The sequence below is a fragment of the Scatophagus argus genome, chromosome 17 (assembly GCF_020382885.2).
Source record: "Scatophagus argus isolate fScaArg1 chromosome 17, fScaArg1.pri, whole genome shotgun sequence".
Lineage (NCBI taxonomy): Eukaryota > Metazoa > Chordata > Actinopteri > Scatophagidae > Scatophagus > Scatophagus argus.
Window position 1 is genome coordinate 2873173 of NC_058509.1, and position 18736 is coordinate 2891908.

Genomic DNA, 18736 nt, shown 5'->3' on the forward strand with positions numbered 1-18736 from the left:
ATTTTCCTCTGAGTGCTGAAGCATCTAAAACCTGCAGCTGCACCTCCACCTGTCCAGGTGAACATCCAACATTTATCTGAACGGAAGATTAAACACAGACAGAATTTGCACCAAATAATTTATTAATCCGTTATTTTCATACAGGGCAGAGGTGGATATTGATGCACTGTAGTTTATTACATCTTCAGTACCACTAAGGAGTTACATAAAAACGTCTGTTCAACAATCAACTGGTCAATCAGAGGACGCGTTAAGATGTGGTTTGTGGAATGTACAAAAATAATAAAACCACCTCAGTCCGGTTTTCAGCAGCAGCCTGGACCTCCCTCCACTGATCCCTCCTCCACCTGCACCTTCAGCTCCACCTTCAGCTCCACCTCCACCTTCAGCTCCTGCTCACGTGCTGGCTGAAGAGGTTCAACTGTTCAGGGTGCAGCAGCAGATGAAGACAAACTGCACACTAAGACTTCCAGTGTAACACAACAGCCCTTTTTTAAATCTCATTTTATTGACTTTATCTGCTTTCCATCAGATTAACACTGAGCAGACCGGGCGGTGAGGATTTATTGATTATTTGAAGGCTTTTAATCGTCACAAACAATAAATTCTTGCAGTGCGTGTTTGCACATCACGAAGTTGGGCCGTAAAGACTTGCTGGACTTCCACTTAAATCCTGAACGGTTCACCCCCAATCAAAAACCTTCATCTTTCCCAGTCACTGTGACGACGGAAGCGTGCATGTGCTCACCTTGTCGTCAGAACCCTCACTCATTCACAACACGAGACTCACATTTCGCCTCTGCAGCAAACAAACAGGAACGAGCGCGAGGCCGGAAACACACCTGATACGGAGTCACAGAGGAAACACACAAGAGCCATCAGTCCTTTCACACCATCTGAGCTCTAAGCCCGCATAAAAAAATATCCAAATGCAGCCTTCACGGAAGGTAAAACGTTCAGATCCTGCATCTCTTCGCTCTCCGTAACCGGAATCGTAAAACGTCTCTGAAGGCATGCAAACATGTTTTCGAGGTCATGTGAAAAATCTCCTCCACCACCCTGTGCTGTATCTGCACCGCGCTGAAATATGTTTCAGTTTGTTTTGGTTTAGATACGTTAGAAGTGAAGCAAAGCAGCTCCTCATCTTCATCTCTTAACAACAGTACCAACTGTGGCCACAAGGGGCAACACCGACAGCAAACACTGTCCAAAGAAACACTTATTTTATCACAAATAATAACACTTTTGTTTCATAGCAAATTATTTCTTGTTCCAGAATTGTTAAATTTCAAGGTTTTCCTTTAAAATGGGCCGCATGGTTACTTTTAGATCTGAATAACAGCTCATTGTTAACAATAATAATAATATGGTCAAAAGTATAAAAGTGCAAAATGGTGCCGTGATTTGAAACAAAACCCTCACAGTTAAACTGCTGTTATGAATGTCCTGTTCTACCTGTGGTGCAGGTGGCAGTGCTGATTGTAGAACTGGTCTCACATTGTAAACAGCGCCCCCTCGTGGAGACCCTGCAGCCTGCTAAATGTGAATAAGCTTGTGAATTTCTTAATGAGCTACAAGCTCCTCCATTACATGATTAGACAACTTAAAATACCAAACCAGGTGAAGGTGAACAAAGTGTTTTCTCCCCTCAAACTAGAAATAAAAAGACGAAGAAGAAGACGAAGAAGAAGACGACATTTAAAATGTCTTCCTGATTGCTTTTAGTTTCACCAGTGAATTATCTGCTCACGTAGTCTGATAAAATGTAAAGGTAGTTTAACTGTCGGCCTGTTTGAAGGTGTCCCAATACAAAGTCCTAATTAGGACTGCATCTACTAAATATTTTCATTATTGATTAATCTGTTGATTAGTTTAATGATTAATCGTTTAGTCCATAAAATGTCACAAAATGGCAAAACATTCTCAGCAGTTTCCTAGAGCCCACCGTGACGTCTTCAGATTGCTCCTTTTGTCCAATCAACAGCCCCAAACCTCATAACTTTCAGAAATTACAAAATTAAGCAGCAAATCTTAACATTTAATGCATAATGTTGGATAGTTTTGCTTTAAAAAAATGATCATGATATTTGGCAGCTAATTTTCCTTCAATCAGAAAATCACTAAATCGACTGATGGCTAAAGCTCTACTTCTAATAAACCCCACGGCGCAGATGCACTATTGTGTTTCTGATCTAAGATTAAGTTATTACAAAAAGAAGGATTTACTGTTGAATGAGTAAGCCAACGTGCTGATAAGGCACCTGAGCCGATCTGGCAACGTCCCACAAACACAACTTCCTGTGTGAACATAAACAACTCAGCATGTGAATGGAGAAAACGAAGGCATAAAGTCTTCACACTGTGGACTCTCTGATGGGAAACACCCTGTGAGTGTGTGTGGTCAGTAGTTGTACACGTCTGTGTTCAGTGTGGTCACACAGTACTGACACGCCGGCAGCATCAGCTGCAGCTACAGCAGAGAGAACATGAGGTTACCTGCGAAGTTCAACTTTCATTTTTGTTTTATTTTGAAGTCCTGACATCCCACAAGTAACTAATAAGATCTGCATTTCCCGAATCTGCACTCGGCAGAGTTAAAACGTCCCCCGTGTTAGGGTTTAAACGTCTAAAATAATGACTCGTGCCCTTCGCAAATTAATAAAACCAAAAGTTGAAAAGCTAATTTTCTTAGCACATCATTCAAAGGTGTGAATGCAGAGAAAAATACCAAGAAAACCAAAGTATTTCCGCCTCACACTTTACTTCACTAACAAGGCCAAATGTAACAGCTGCAGTAAAGTGGACACAGTTTGGATTCATTTAATTTCAACCTCTAACTCCAATCCCACCAACCACTAACACATTCACATCCAAGACCGAAACTGCAGCCGGGAAACGCCGCTCACTTCTAGTCTCAAAACACAGACAAAATTTCTCTCAACTCTCATTTGAGACTTTCAGGACGTCAGGACCTGTAAGTTAAAACCTGTTACGTGTTCAAAAAGGAACAAAAGATGTTAAAAGAAAAAAGCAGCTACAGAGAAACCAGGTTTTCTTTTCATGTGGGACCAAAACCTCCTTGGTCAGCCGTTCAGAGGAGGTACATGTGTAAACACACTATACTCTGTAACCCTAACCCTCAGACGGGACCACCGTCCACCATCGCTAGTTTTTAACTGCACATCATCAAAGACACACACACTGCAGGTTAGGATGAGTTGGGCAGGAACTCAGTGCAGAACATTTTCTCTACTCCTGTTTAAAACTCCTTCCAAAGCTGACCAGACAGCAGCAAATGCATCAGTATTACAAGTTAGTATTTGTTTCTGATCTGAAGAATATATGACATGTACTTTTATATATTTACAGTGATAACATACTTCTCAAAGCACAAGAACAGCTCTGTGAACACCGAGAAAGGTAGCAGCAGCAAAAGTGAAAGCAGCACGGGCTCCTCCTGCTGAGTAGACCTGAGCTCGTCAGGTAGTGTTGATGTGTATGCAGAGCGGGGGCCTCATGTATAAAAATGTGCTTACGTTCACATGTGAACTCAGTCTTAAGATCGTTTCTGACGGCGTGCTCACATTCAGTTCAAAACAGACGCAGAGTGGAGAAAACCTCGCTTCAGCAGGTTCTCAGAATCCCATTTGTAGCCTTCACACCTGTGACGTATAAACCTCAAATGAGCTTCAAGTGACGACACCTGTGATTTCCCCTGACATGATGCCAAATCAAACGAGTCACGAATAACCTTGAGGGAAACCAAACTTCTGGCACACAGCGATGGAGGAGGAGACTGAAGGCGGGCAACACGTATTAACTTGTTGGGTGGACAAGCAAAGTGTTTTGCTGCTGCAGTAAATGGAGGCTGAACTGTGGCTGACATTAAAGAGAAATAACCTGACAATTAGTTCTCACACCTTTAGCTGATGATTCTGATAGCACTGCCCAGACGGCCAAGTTCACCTCAGGCCTGGATGCTACGCCACTACATAACCAGCAGGAAGATCAAGTCCAGAGTTTGCTTACTGATAAGATCACGTCCACAGAGGAGGAAGGTCTTGTAAATGAGTACTTATATGTGATTGGCTGCCTAAATTTATCATAAGTCTGTTTTATAAATGAGGCCCCCGGACTGATTTGGTCTTGAACTTTTGCTACTTCAACAACCAAACATTAAGATTTGAAAAACCACTCAGAGATGTCCCTCCCTGCGCTCATGTCAGGGATCGATGGCGGTTTTGAGGATGAACGAATTGTGCCTTTTGTCCAAGCGAAGCAGCTACGTGGGAAAAGATGCACCTCAGCTGCTTTCAGGGAAAAAAAGCACAAATCTGGAATCTTCTGCTTGTTCTTTTCTTGAATTATGAATTATGTGTTGAGTTTTTCTCTTGCGTTTTTCTAAAAGTCATTTGACAGTACAATACAATACTGCAGAAAATCACAGCAATTTAGAACAGCCATTTTTCTACTCTACGGATACGACAATGTTGCCACAGAAGGTAACAGTTAGTGAAGCACTGTCTTTTCATTTTTGGTTTCCTCTTGTCACGCACAGCATTCTCCCACAAAAACAAAAAAAATAAACTTTAGTAGCATCTGGGATAGTTGAAACAATAGCTTACTCACTGAGACAAAAGGTCCATTTTTAATGAGGCCACTTTTCGGAGGCAAGTTTCCTCGTCTTTGCGGCGCGAGGACTGTAGAGAACTGAAGATGGGATCAGCACGACCACAAGTTCCATTTCAGAAACGTCACGGCACAACAGTCGACTGGAATCTCAAATTTCCATTTTTCTATAAACATGTAGAGGTTCTTCAGGTTGTGTGTCCAACGGGAGCCTTGCCTTGTCCCCCCCCCCACCGGACAGATCTGACAAAGTACGCACTTCCTGCATGAAAAGCTGAGTGTTATTTAGTTAAAAGTGTTTCCAAAGAGCTTCTTCCAAGTTTGCTATATTGTAAAAACTGCAGTAGGAGCAGGAAGTGTGACTGTTTGCTGAGGTGGCCGTTGGACATGACACATAATTTTGGCTTAAGTCACGCTACTGTCATTGGCACTGACTTCACACACGTCCTCGTCACACACGCTTCGACTCAGTCCGAGTCCACCGAATATCCCTGATCCCTGACCCTGACCTGAACTCTGAGAGACGACCCCTGTGGTGCCCATGGCGTTGCCCAGAGCAGCACTGCTGCCGTTACTGCTGCTACTTCCTGTGGCTGAGACGCCGGTGTGCTGTGGGGACAGAACAGAGAGATGTGGAGAAGAAACCGAAACTCCTCCTCTCCCTCCACCCAGAATACCACCTTGTCCTCCCTCACCTGCAGACAGGAGGAGGTGAGGGGAGGGCATCAAATCTGGCCCATCGTCACCTCCTCCTCCTCCTCCTCTTCTTGCTCCCTCGCCGCCACTCCCACCTTCGCCGCTCTCTCCCAACCCGCTGCGCCTCTCGCAGTGCGAACGATGCCTCATGAAGCTGTCGCGCCACATGAACTTCTTTCCGCAGCCGAGGCAGTCGTACGGCTTGAGGCCCGTGTGCGTCTTCATGTGCTCCGTCAGGTGATGCTTCATCTTGAACTTCTTGGCACAGACGGGGCAGTGGAAGGGCCTCAGGTCCAGGTGCATGTTAATGTGGCGGTCCCTCATGCTCTTGTGGGTGAAGGTCTTACCACAGTGGCACATAAACACTTTCCCTGAACCCCCGCTGTTGCTGTTACTACCCCCACCTCCACCTCCAATCCCCCCACTGTCCAAGCCATCGACCCCTAAACCGCCCTGCACCGACAGGTGGACTGCACCGTGCTCCAGACTGGGACCTTTGAAGGAGGCTCCTCCAATCATGCCACCTGCCATTCCCAGGGGAGGGGCAGCAGCGTCTAGAGAGAGTCCAGAGGCCTGGCTGTAAAGGAGGATCTGGTTCCCCTGCATGTCCAGGGGGAAGAGCTGAGCCCGGGCCGTGGCGGCAGACTGAACCTGGCCCAGCAGCGCTGAAACAGCACGGTTAGCGCTCTGGCTCTGACCTGCTGCACTCTCGTGAAGGTGCTGAGCTAAAGTCTGGTCCATTAAACTGCCTTCAAACTTGAGGTAGTCTTCTGAAGACTGGCAGTAGTCCACCTGGAGACACAGAGGGGAGGCTTGCTTTTTATTTTGATCTGTGATAAATGTAAAAAATGTTTTGTTGCATCAAGACAATTCGCAGAATGTCAAACTAGCAATTCAGAAATACTTTTCAGTGCTTTTACACAGACTCCCCTAAAATAAAAAAAGTATTTTATAATAAATCATTTGTTTTACACACCATCAGTTTTTTTGTGTGTGTCTCATTCTCCCCCTGTTTTCCCTCAGCCTTCACACGCAGCCACAGGTCATGCTTTCCTCCATCCCAGCATCCTTAAATACCTTTCCTATCCCTAACACCTTACACAACCACCCAGAACACCAGTGCGTTAACTTTCTCACACAGTGGCCACGCACGTCACCAGGACTCTTAGTTGCAGTCAGCTCTGACTTGGACTCTGACTTGAGTCCAACACAGTTGATAATAAAGTCTTAAGAATATATAGATAAAGAATTCAAAGAAGCGTTAATGATCAGTCCCTTTGACAGCCCCCACCCCGACACACACACACACACACACACACACACACACACACACACACACACACACACACACACACACACACACAGCTACACTGTTGAACACGAGTAGTCTCTTATTCCCAGCCTGGACTTCTCCATGCAGCACTATAATCAGTTACACCATCTCCCTCTTCCGACTTGCAGGCCAAGGCAGATGTTTCAAGTTCCTTCAAAGACCTTCCCATTCACCCTGACTGCTGGCATCTCTTTGTCATCCTCTGGAAAGGCTCGTATTATTTCACAGTGCAACACTCCAACCTTTGGGTACAACAGTGGCTCAAAAAGGTTCGACTCTATCTGAGGGACTCTGCTGGATCTTGACAAACGACTACAAACTCCCATATGTCATCCGTCTCCTTGGTGACTTGCTCACAGTCACACCATGTTCTTCCCTGCAACCAAGCAGACTTCCAAACTCATCTCAAATTTCTTTCTGGCCCGAAGAAAATGGAAACTTCTTTCACTGCTACGGCACAGCAACTACACCATCTGCATCATCCCTTGAGGCTTCTTGTCACACCTCCTTTCAGTCGCTGCCTCCGTTCCATCTCTGGACGACCACACGAGACATGAGAGAATGCAGGGTGGAGTTAAACCTGTGGCAGCAGTTCTCCTCCTCCTTTTATGATAAGCACATAACCAAGCCAGCAGACACCCAGCTGTTCACAGGTGCAGATGAACCCAATGAGGCAGGTGGTTCTCAGCCAAACGGAGACTCGAATTCTCATCTGTAAAACGTACCCCAGTGTCATAGCAGCGATGCTTTGGGAACACAAAGGGACACATCATCTTTCCAACATTAGGTTTGGATGCTCACTCTGATTTTGTGCCCTTTCCTCTTGTGAAACACAAAATCCTGATGTGATGTGTTGAGTATAAATCCCACTGCGCTCACCTGTGAGTCCATGTCGTTCTCAGCTCTGCTCCCCAGCTCTGCTGAAAGGCTCCTCACATTGGATATGTTGAAGTCACTTCTCTCCCTGTCTCTGGCCAGCTCCACCTCCCTCTCGTCCTCGTCCTCCTCGTCTTCTCCTCCCTCCTCCCCGGAAACCACGATGAGGTCGTCGTCCTCCATGCGTTCGGTTTTCACGACCACCCACTGTTTGCGAGGCATGATGCTGGGCTGGCTGTAGGTGGGACGCTTCTGCGGCGGCAACGCTGAGTCATCCCCATCCTTTTAATTAAGATATTTCATGGTATAACACACTTAATGAGGGATATTAGCTGATTCTTAGCTGTCAGTTAAAACATCTTGTTTTAAGAAGAACTGGATTTTCAGGATTTTGAGTGTTTCAAAAGCTTTTCAGTAAATGCATAGCTTAATTAACGGAAGAAACGAACCTGAGCAAACTGAAAGAAATGAGAAGGAAAACAACATTAAAACCAATACTACATTTTGGATGTCTAGAGTCTTCTCGGTGTTAAAACTGAGCTCCTGTTGGTTTAAAATTAATTTTGCAACCTGAGTGCAACACTTATTTTTTCATTATTATTTCCATGCTTTTGTGTTTTAAAAATGTGTAATAAGTTTTAAATAATTGGAACAAATGACCTGACCTGACATAGGTCATATGACAGAAAACATAATCTCCTTTACTGTAACATCTTAAAGGTTTTTATATTGCCAACAAACATGAAAAATAAAATACTGCAGTTTCCTCTTCAGAAGTTGCTTCATGACCAAAAGAAACGACGTTCTGCACATGACGTTGCATCTCTTCAACACTGAGGAAAATGCTGCACATCAGTCACTGACAGATTCACTTAAAGCTGCATTAGTGTCGGCTGCTCACGCCTCACCTGATAGGAAGACACACCAAAGCTGTCGCTGACCCCAACTTCCTGCTCCATCACTGAGCTCATTTTCTTCCTCCTCCCGCTGCCTCCTCCTCTTCCTCTCTTCCTCTGGTGGTACAACACTTCCTCCTCCTCCTCCTCCTCCTCCTCCTCTACTTCCTCCTCCTCCTCATTAAGAAAGGCTTCCTCTCCTCCCGATGGGGTGCAGTAGCTGGGGGTGTTGCTTGCCCCGCCTCCGTCCACTGAAGCCCCGGCTGCGGCTGCACCGCTTCCTCCAAAGCTGCTCCCATCCCTGGGACTGAAGTAGTTGGTGCTGCTGGGAGACTGACTCTCGCTCACTGGCGGACGGCTCGGCGGCTGGGAGGCGCGCTGGGCCTCGATGGACCCCGCGACCTGGGCTTGACCACCACCTCCATCACTACCAGCTCCGTTAGTACCGCCTGCACCACCATCACTATTGCTGCTGCTGCACCCGAGGTTAGCTGACCCTCCTCCTCCTCCTCCTCCAACAGCGGCTCCGTCCTGCAGGACGCCTCCTCCACTGCTCCCTCCTCCCGCCCGGCCCTCCTTCAGCAGCTCGGTGCATTTGTCCACGATGTGCCACATCTGCAGGACGCTGCCCACCGTGAGGTAGTTTACGATGTCCTCGCGCAGCATCCGGAGCTGACCGGTGTAGGCGCAGCTGAGCACGCTCTCAAACGCCAGCGGGTCCATTACTGCTGGGATGGACACTGTGGACATGTTCTTCAGCAGTACCTGGGGGTGGAAGGAGAACAATCAGTCTCTTATTTCCCCTACAGACCAATCATAGGCCCTAAAATTGAAACAAGCTGCTCCAATACAGGTTGTGCGTATGGGAGGCTGCATAATGTGGAATCTGACTTTCCGCAATATTTAGCGTAAGACTCTCACCTGGTCGTGGAAGTAGGGCGAGGAGGCGGCCAGGACGCAGCGGTGGGCTTTGAACACATGTCCCTGGACGTGGATGGAGAGGTCACACAGCCTGTCGTCTTTCCTCTGCCGGTTCAGACCGTCCAGCACCGAGGCCTGAGCGCTGGGGAAGCACACCTGCACCACCGAGCCAGATGTGTCGCTGGGGGCTGAGCTGCTGCTGCTTCCCACTTCCATGGGCAAAGACTGCATCTGGGTGGTAGAAAAGTGACTCGAGAGTAAAAATACGTTTTAAGATCAAGTTCAGGGGCTTCCATAAAGGCAAAAGGAGCTTGTTCTTATATCTTAATGTTGTACATCACCATATGTGCTTAAGTATGGGAAAAAAAACTCGTTCAGATGTTCCACAAATGCCTTTCTTGAAATCATCTGGAGAGAGATTAGACTTCGTGAGTGCAGTGGTCATACTAGACTCAAAACGTTGAAGCTGCAACCAGAGAATCTGATCGACTAATCATCTAATCGTTGTTGTATACATCATGAAAAACCGTTCAGCAGCAGCCTCAGCTCAGGGTTTATTACACGACTAAAGCATTACAACATTCATTTTAGCTGGCATTTGATGGAAGATAAAATCTGCTGCTTAGCAATACATGAAATCCCTGATATGTGGTTGAGTTGAATTTGGTCAGGTTATTTTTTTTTTATTTCACTTCAATTTCAATTTATTTATATGGCACCTTATACAATCAGAATTGTCTCTAGAAGCTTTACAGAGCCTGAACCCCCGAGCAAGCAGACAGTGGCAAGGAAAAACTCCTTTATTTTGTTGTATTCATTCATTCATTCATTCATTCATTAAGGGCAGCAGTTGCCCTTTTGATTCTAATCCATTTCCTGCCAAAACTGTGGTTCATTAAATTAAAAACTGGTGTTTGCTTATAACTCAAGGTTACTTCTCAACCTGGCTGATCCTCAGACAACATCCAAAGGACTCCCAGATGCATGCTGTGATTAAGTGGGATGCTGTAATTACATCTTCATCCTCCATCACACACACACACACACACACACATACACCGCCGTGTGTGTGTGTAGCAGGGACAGCGGAAACACAGAGAGAGCAGCGGGCCAATCACGGAACATGATGACTTGATTGCCCAAGTTGCGTCTTAGAAAAGCCTCTTAATGTGAGCCAAGCAGCACAACAGCTCAGTCCCACTTGAGACAGCCTGAAGTGCCAGTCTGAAGTCCCTTTATCAGCTCTGTCAGTCTGTCTGCTGCATGTCTGAATGCAGAGACAACAAGCTGCACAGCCTGAACGTGTGCAGATCAGTTAAACTGTGTGTCACGCATCATATGGTTTCTATCACACCGTCCTGCCCTCGTGACACCGTGAGAGATCCGAGCTGACGGCACCGTGATGGCAGCTGTGAAAACCTCCGACCAACAGCGCAGTTTTGCACTTTTCCACATGACAAAACCAACACAGCGTGTAAGCAGCAGCGAACAGGAAATGTGCCCATCGCATACATGAACGCAGCACTTTGTTTGCTACGACTGCATGAGAAAATTCAACAGCTGGATGGCAGGGACACTTTCAGCTGACAGGCTGCAAAAGCAAAGAGCCGTGCACTGAAAACAATCAGGCTGGCGAGCATGTTTATCCGCTGCGAGTCCTCTCCCGTCCGACAGCACACAAACAAACCGTCTCGGTCTCCAGATGTGACGTTAGCCTGCTAGCTAAGCCCCGACGGCGGCACACACGAAGCGCCCGCCGCCGACGTTAAAACTCACCGTGTTAGTTGACAGTGCAGCCCTCACAGGTCCAGTCCGAGGCCGAGCTGACGGCGGCGGGTCCTGCCACTTCGTCCAGGCCCTGAAGTTTCTGAACCATTTTTTGAAAATGTTCTTCCCATCTGATCTGCTCTGCAGCGGCAGACAGCGACGCGTCGCCTTTAAAAGGCTTCCAGACGGGCGAGCCAGACTTTGGCCGACAGAAAATAAATTAAATAATAAAGTAAACCCATTTAAATCAGGCGCTCATACTTATAATATCAATAATAATGGAGGTCAATTTGAAATAACGCGTAGTGTTCACAATGCAGGCGCTAATAAACTTATTACATACAGCAGCAATCTTGTCTTTAGGCCAAATCAGCTCAGAAAACACACACACACACACACACACACACCGTGTACGTGTTTATGTGATGGATAAAAGGCAACATTTCCATAATTTGCTAAATCTAATGTAAATCTTTTAAAATAATTCAAATACATTGGATACTGTTGTTAAAATTAAACTAGAAAGAAAACAGATGAATGATGTCTAATGTACACGAGACTGAAACAAACCAACATGACTGTAAGCGGTGAAAAGCCAAACTTCACCAGTTTAAAGTCCAACATATTTACTGTAACAACCGAAGCCTTACTGTACCTGTCAGCCGTGTTTGTCCTGCATGGTTGATGTGACAGCAGAACTCAACTTTGACTCAAAATAAAAGGCACAAAGTCAAACTTCTCATTCAAAAGTTTGCTTTATGTTTATGAAAGATTTAGAAACATATATGGAAAGTAGACATAAAGAAGCACAGGTAATACACAGCAAGAAGCCCACCTACAAAATGTGTTTATTATGACACCATGTGGGGCCAAAGAGTACAAACAGAACAACACGGTGAGCGCCCATCACCAAAAATCAAGAAAAGGACAGTATCAGTTTAATTACACTACATTTATTTGCAGTTATGGTGCAAGTTATACTGAATATACTGAAACATGCTTAAACTGGAAAAAAAAATTACTTTCACTAAAGTATGATGTCCAACGGAGATTAAATGATAGTTAGTCAAACTCGGGGAAACTTTGGGAGCTGTACACGCATAAAAAACCCTAAAAAAAACACTAGCAATCTGAATGCATACACATCCACTTGATTTGCACAGAAGTGTTCAAATGTTTTAAAAAGTGATCACTAATCAAGGCCCTGAGAGCATACAAAAGGATTTTAGTTTTTGGTTGTTACAGTCTGGCACCACAGCGTGAGCCAAACAGTTCAATGTGTGAGTAAAACGCACAGGAAACACTTACACTGAACAGTTCGAGTTCAGTGCGACTGTGGCAGTAAAAATAGATTGAACAGAGTTATATTTTTTTCATCATTTTGCTCCTTCTACTTCCTGTTGGCGCTTGCAGTCCCAATTACGCAATCATTCACCTGTAAAGAGAGCAAACACGAAACGTCAAACAAGACAACAGATCTGAGTGAAATTCTGTGGAACGTAAAAGCTGTCAGTTCACCTGATGTGATCAACGTGCTCGTGTCATCTTATACCAGCTGCCTCAAAGACAAAAGACACTAAACCACCACAGATGTCACTGACCTTGCTGGCAAACCTCAGGGAGTTGAGAGTTTCCCCGAAGCTGTCGGGCTCCGGAGCGATGTTCACAAACATCAGGCTGGGAAGAGGAAGAACAAGACAAGACAATCAGTCTGAATAAACTCTGTCACTTCCTGTACTGGGTTGAGAAATACAGTAGATGATAATTAAATATTATCAACAATATTTAATTAATATCGATGCAATAATTTATTAATACATAGTTGCAGCTGAAAAAAGTGTTTGCTCTCTTCTCTTGAAGCTACGTTGATGAAGAACTCACGTTTTGCTGTTTCCTCCCAAGCAGCCCTGCAGCAGGTAGGTCAGCTTGGAGTTCCTGTAGGGGATGTAGCTCTCCTGGAACACAAAGTCGGCTTATGTCATAAACAAAATCAAAAGTGGTGTCTGGGGACTCAGAGACTCAGAAGCTGAACTCGGCGCTGTTGCTTTCACGCAGCTTACAGACCTTGTTGGCCAGCGCGCTGATGACGATGCCCAGGTTGGACAGGGAGCCGTTGATGGCCGTCATCTCTTTGAAGCGCTCGCCCTGAGACTGACTCTTCAGCATTCGCTCACTGCCAGCCAGGTCCACCAGGCACAGGGTGGCTAGATGTGCATAAACAAACACAGCTCTTAAAAAGTTAAATAAAGTAGCACACACTTGGATAATTCAGCACGATGGAACTGTAGGAAGAGAAAGAATCAAAGAGAACCTGATGGCCAGTTGACCAAAGAGTTTTGATGCTCTGAATACACAAATGAAACCACATCTCTCATACTGTTAAAATCGGTAGGATTACACTCACACTTGCATTTGACATCCCTGCCAGCATTCACTCCCTCAATATCCAGCTGGAAGACCGAATGGGAGCGAGAGGAGCGGTCATTCTGGGCTGTCTGGGCCGTGGAGCGATTCTGATTGGCCAGCGCAATCAGGCCCAGGACCTGGCAGGAAGACGGGATCATATTTATTATGTATAAATATATTATTTAAAAAATGTATGTACATAGTGAGCTGATTCACTGATTTTAAAATGATTGACCTGAACTCGGTTGTGAACGAGGTTCCACACTTTTGCTTAAACAGAAATGGTATTGCTGAACAGCTGCGTAATTTAAGCCGTACCTGATCCTCGCAGGACACCTTTTCGTAGGTGAGGTTGGTGATTGTCACCTCATTGTTGGTCGACTTTCGGATCTCGTGCTCAGGCCTCTTGCTGGCCTTCCCGGTGTAGAGGAGGTCTCGCAGGGACTCGTTGTAAATTTCAACAAAGCTCGCCGTGAAGGTGAACTGACATGAAACAGAGATGGTTTCAACATTTAATAAAAATGTTCACTTTCCCTTGTCGTGCTGCACCTCCTCCACAGACACAAACATGACCCCACAGGTGCTAAAGGTACAAAAAGCCACATCACCAGTTGCAGTTTACTTTTATTAGAACAACACGGTCAGGCCTTAAAGTTAAACTATGCTGTTAAAGGTGCAGTCCTCCAGTCAGTTTGTACTCACTGGTTTGGTGATATTACTGAACTAATGAAATATGGCTGCCAGCTCCCTGTAATAATTCATAGAGTATATAGATGAAATAACCACAGCCAATGTCTGCCTGACCCATCAAATTTACACATTCAATCACAGCAAGTGCAGAGTTAACGGAGTAAAAATAGCTCAAATGTTTTCTGAGGATTTAGCAGACAGACGACATTTATTTTTGAATGTGACCACCTCTTTCCATGTATGTATTCACATGCACACTAACCTCCCAGCCTTGTGCTCCCAGCTTCTCTGCGGCTCTGAAGATTTGCTGCACGGCTCTGGGAATGACACCCCTGGTCTCCTCAAACTCGTCGCCCTCCATGGTGTACGTCTTTCCACTTCCTGTCTGGCCATAGGCAAAGCAGCACACGTTGTAGCCGTCCAGTGCTGACTGCACCAGCAGAGAGATCTCTTCGAAGATCTGAGAAGAGTGACAGAAACATCATAAACTTCCTGCTCTGGTGGGAAACTATACTACACTACTACAAAATATTCATGTATTTTGTCATTTAAAACACAGGTAGAATGTAAAGATTACTTTAAAATTCTTTCATAAAATGTAAATTGCGATGTGTGTTTTTTCGCTCACCTCCTGTTGTGAAGCCATGGGGCCAAACACACGGTCAAAATTGAAGTTGTAATTCTTCTGGGTCTCTGCAGTTTTTCCTGTGTGAGACTGAAAAACAGAATTTCGTTTTGTAGTTTGAGATAAACTCAACAGCAAACTGTTGTTTCTTGCTGTCACTTCTTCTTTTGGCTGTGTTCGTGATGATGAATCACTGTCACTCTGACACAGAGATACGAATGCTGTGGTGACTTTGATGTCCATGTTTAGATATTTTTGCATTTCTTCTCCAAATGTAACTGGCTGGTTAGACAATAATTAAGTCACAGAAATCTGAATGACGCTTGCTACAGGTGCAGGAATCTCACCTCCTCTGTTTTGGCCAGTGTTAACGCCTTGTTGTCACTGGCTGAGAGCTGGATGTGTTTGCTGTGGCCTCCGTCCACCAGTGGGCGCACTCTGCAAAAGACTCTGATATTGCCCTGCATGAAAAGGATGACAGACTTATTAATCATGTTAGTCCAGAGAAAAGAGTAATAACAAAAATTTACAGAGAAGGATTTGGTTAACTGCAAACCACACAACAAAATACAAAAAATAACCTCAAAGAATGTTTTTTAAAACAGAAAATAACCACATTTTAACCTGCGTTTTCCTCAGTAGAGTTAAACCAGAGCTGGCAGGCCTTTGTGGCTGTTTGAGCAGTCACCCCACACTGTAACTTGCCTTGAGCTCCTGGATGGTGTTGTGGAGCCGTCTGCGCTCCATCTCCCCGGAGTGGAGCTCGTCCTTCTGCTGGGCCACAGTCTCTTTGAGAGAGCGGACTTCCTCCTCTGTGACCCGGAGGGTCTCCTGCACACGGGCCAGAGTTGACTCCTGCACTGAAAGCTTCATCTGGAGGGGAGAGACAGACACAAGTGAATAAAGTCTACTATTTCTATTTCAAAATGATTTTCATATTTTGGTTGGATGCCAGAGAAACCGTTCCTTTCTTGGCTATTAGTATAAATCCACAGATGGAGTTTGGCACTGGTTCCATAAGATTTGGACAGTTCAGGCAGCTCAGGTGGCATATTTATGTGATGAAAGCACAGAGCAAAGTGACCAGAATCAGCAGCAGACTTTATACCTTCAGAGTTTGCAGCTCTGTCTCTTGGCTGTCTCGGAGAGTTTCCATGACCTTGTATTTGCCCTCTAAGTTGGAGAGCTCCTTCTGAAGGGTGCTCTTATCGCTAAAGACTTTCTCCAACTCAGTCCGGACTCCTGACAAGGCCTGCAGCTCCTCTTCATACTCTCTAAAATGACCCAAAGGATGAGACATTTAATAGGGTCCAAACCGACAAATTAGTAATATAACAATATAATGACAGCAAAATATTGAATGTAATATATTTTTTTCAAATTAAAAGCACCTGATCTGGCTACTTTGCCTCTCGAGCTCTTTCTCCATTTCAGTCACTCTCGTCTGGCTCTGGACCATTGTGCCTCTCAGAACCTCATTCTCCTGGTTGACAGATTTGACTTTGGTCTGGTAGTTACGGATCTTACCCTCCATGTCGCTGACCTTGCCCTTCAGGTCCCATGCATGGCGCCTGGTGGTCCCGCCCCCACCTGTACACATCAGCATCATCAACAAGTGTGACAGGTCCATTCCAAACTCAGGAGTTCAGCCCAATTGTCTTTCAGGCCAGTACAAAAAGTCTTTTTTCCATACTCATTAGTAACAACTGGTTTTCTTAAAGTCAAAATGATACATTTTAACATTAAGAGGCTATTAACATTATGCTATATGTAAAACAATGATGTGTTATTTATCAGAAAGACTGGTAGCTATTAACTTGGTGTCAAATGCTGATTCACATGAATTTCGCATAATTTACAAAAGAACCAGAGCAGAGTAGAATGGATTTCTCACCTGTTTTTGCTGCAGTGGGTGCAACAGATTGTTTGACGTTTCCTCCCTTTGCTGCAGTTGAAGCTATAGATGGTTTCAGGGCACCTGTTGAAACAACAAAGAAAAATGTAGAACACCTCAATCTATTATCTTTAAAATGAGAGCTTGCATTTATGATGGATCCAACAGTTCATCTTACCTCTGGAAGGACCAACAGCCACGGTGGCAGCTCCCATAGCTCTGACCGGCTTCGCTGTATGAAGGACAAAGTGAGACAGAGAGGTACAGGTTTGTTAAACAGGACGGAGGAACCTCAAAATAAAGAAATTTACATGTTTGAAAAAAAAAAGAGAGTTTAAAGTTTGATAAAGTTTGCAAATGAACATCTAGAAAGACTTGCACAGTGGGTTAAATGCTGAACTGGGCAATGACTTACTGTGCACAAATGGTTCTGTGCAGTTTCTGACCTTGTGAAAGACAGAACGATTCTATACCTCAGGGCCGAGCTGGATACTTACAAACAGGTGCTCTGCTTGCTGCAGCAGGAGGCCGCTTGCCACCAATGATTGTAGCTGCTGCATGTGGTTTTATAGCCTCTGGGTCCTTACGAATCTTCTTCTGTAAACACAATAACACCACCATTACATAGAGAGTACTGTTCATGCAACTGTGTTAAAGTCCTATACTTAACAGGGACATGACATTTCAATGGGCATCATGGCCAAGAAAAACACTTCATTTTACTGTTTAGGTCTTAAGTGACAGACCAACATCTGGGTGCTGGATAACCAGTTACATCACACGCAGCAGCAGAAGACAACACAGATTGAAAATAACTGGTAAAGCCAATGAAGTGCAAGCTGTAGATGATTTTAGTACAAACCTGAGCAGGAGCAAAGTCTTGGCCATTCTCTGAGCTGCTGTTGCTGCTTGTAAGGACCCTTTTGGCTGACATGACCGGCAAGCGGGACATGTTCTGTTGGAGGTTAAGAGGCAAACTGTGGTAAAACAGGCTATTGAGACAACTAGACACGACTTGTGACCTTGCTGTTTTTTACAACACCACAAGAATAGTTGCCCATAATTTGTATGAAAATATAAAATAACAAAAAAACACACAAAAACAGTAGGAGGACAGATTGATGGATCTGCACGTCAGAAGAACAGCAGTAAGTTTTGTCAAATGAACTTATGGGTATTTTCAAACTGATATCGTTTCTTTTTTGGAAAACCAGATGCTTAGCTCTGTGACAGGAACGTAAAGACAAACACATGAAGGGCTGGTCAACTACACAGTGTAAGTCTGATGTCCATTATAACGTTATAACACACGTACTGAGTAAAAGGTTGAATAGTAGCTTTAATTCAGATAGAGTCTCTCTGAACGGCAATCGGACATAAAGTAGGACTTCAAGTGTCCCGAGTCGTATGCGGGTAACAGGATCGGGGCTGCAGTCCCCACAGCTCATGTTAACTCAAGTGAGCGACGTTCACCATACATTCAAAGCGACTTTGTCTGTCTTAGTTAGCATTATTTTCTATTGACTCAAACGGAATGTGAGCCACACAGGAGGCCTCGGAATGTCGAATTAGCTTCGACTGGGTTACAATAAACCGTGTAAAACAATCAGCTTAACCAACGTCCATGTTATCTTTAACGTAAACTAGCTGTTAGTTGTCGTCAGCTTGAGCATAACAGGTAACGTTAGCCTAAATAGCTATGGTAAATAACAGGAACTATCGATTTAGCATCGCTTCTGAGCATAACTTTGCGCTCTTTATAAACTAAGATGAACAGCTTGGTAATATAGTTTTAATGTATGATTTTAATTACCTTAAGCAGTTGAAGTTGAAATTTCCCTTGTGTTAACACTCCGATCCAACCCACCGCCTGCGACCGTTTGAATTTAAAATTGAACTGTTTTGGTGGGCGCTTCTGTAAGCTTCCGTTATTGGTTGAGCCAACGTAAACTCCGCCCCAATCCTTATGTATGCGTGTTAAGTTGTGCGGAGTGTCCCACCCG

The 18736-nt window shown here is 44.8% G+C and overlaps 2 protein-coding genes across 3 annotated transcripts; both read right to left on the minus strand.

Annotated features, from left to right (window-relative positions):
- Positions 1 to 104: 104 nt before the first annotated feature.
- zbtb22b (zinc finger and BTB domain containing 22b) lies at positions 105 to 11382 on the minus strand. 2 transcript variants are annotated; one of them, XM_046418722.1, is made up of 6 exons: positions 11128 to 11382; positions 9352 to 9582; positions 8443 to 9195; positions 7538 to 7816; positions 5325 to 6117; positions 5070 to 5238 (listed from the first exon to the last, which is right to left on the minus strand). In XM_046418722.1, exons 2-6 carry the CDS (start codon positions 9580 to 9582, stop codon positions 5210 to 5212), a joined length of 2085 nt encoding a protein of 694 aa, XP_046274678.1. In that variant the 5' UTR covers positions 11128 to 11382; the 3' UTR covers positions 5070 to 5209. The 2 variants fall into 2 exon arrangements, with proteins under 2 accessions (XP_046274677.1, XP_046274678.1); XM_046418721.1 differs by having other exon boundaries at positions 105 to 6117; positions 11128 to 11381.
- A 566-nt stretch (positions 11383 to 11948) lies between these two features.
- On the minus strand, positions 11949 to 18669 carry kifc1 (kinesin family member C1). Its single transcript, XM_046418726.1, has 17 exons — positions 18547 to 18669; positions 17596 to 17688; positions 17231 to 17330; positions 16912 to 16965; positions 16734 to 16817; positions 16231 to 16429; positions 15948 to 16113; positions 15545 to 15712; positions 15187 to 15300; positions 14843 to 14929; positions 14477 to 14674; positions 13843 to 14007; positions 13523 to 13661; positions 13183 to 13322; positions 13000 to 13073; positions 12720 to 12795; positions 11949 to 12553 (listed from the first exon to the last, which is right to left on the minus strand). The coding sequence occupies exons 2-17, from the start codon at positions 17683 to 17685 to the stop codon at positions 12509 to 12511; spliced, it is 1899 nt and encodes a 632-aa protein (XP_046274682.1). The 5' UTR covers positions 17686 to 17688; positions 18547 to 18669; the 3' UTR covers positions 11949 to 12508.
- Positions 18670 to 18736: the final 67 nt, after the last annotated feature.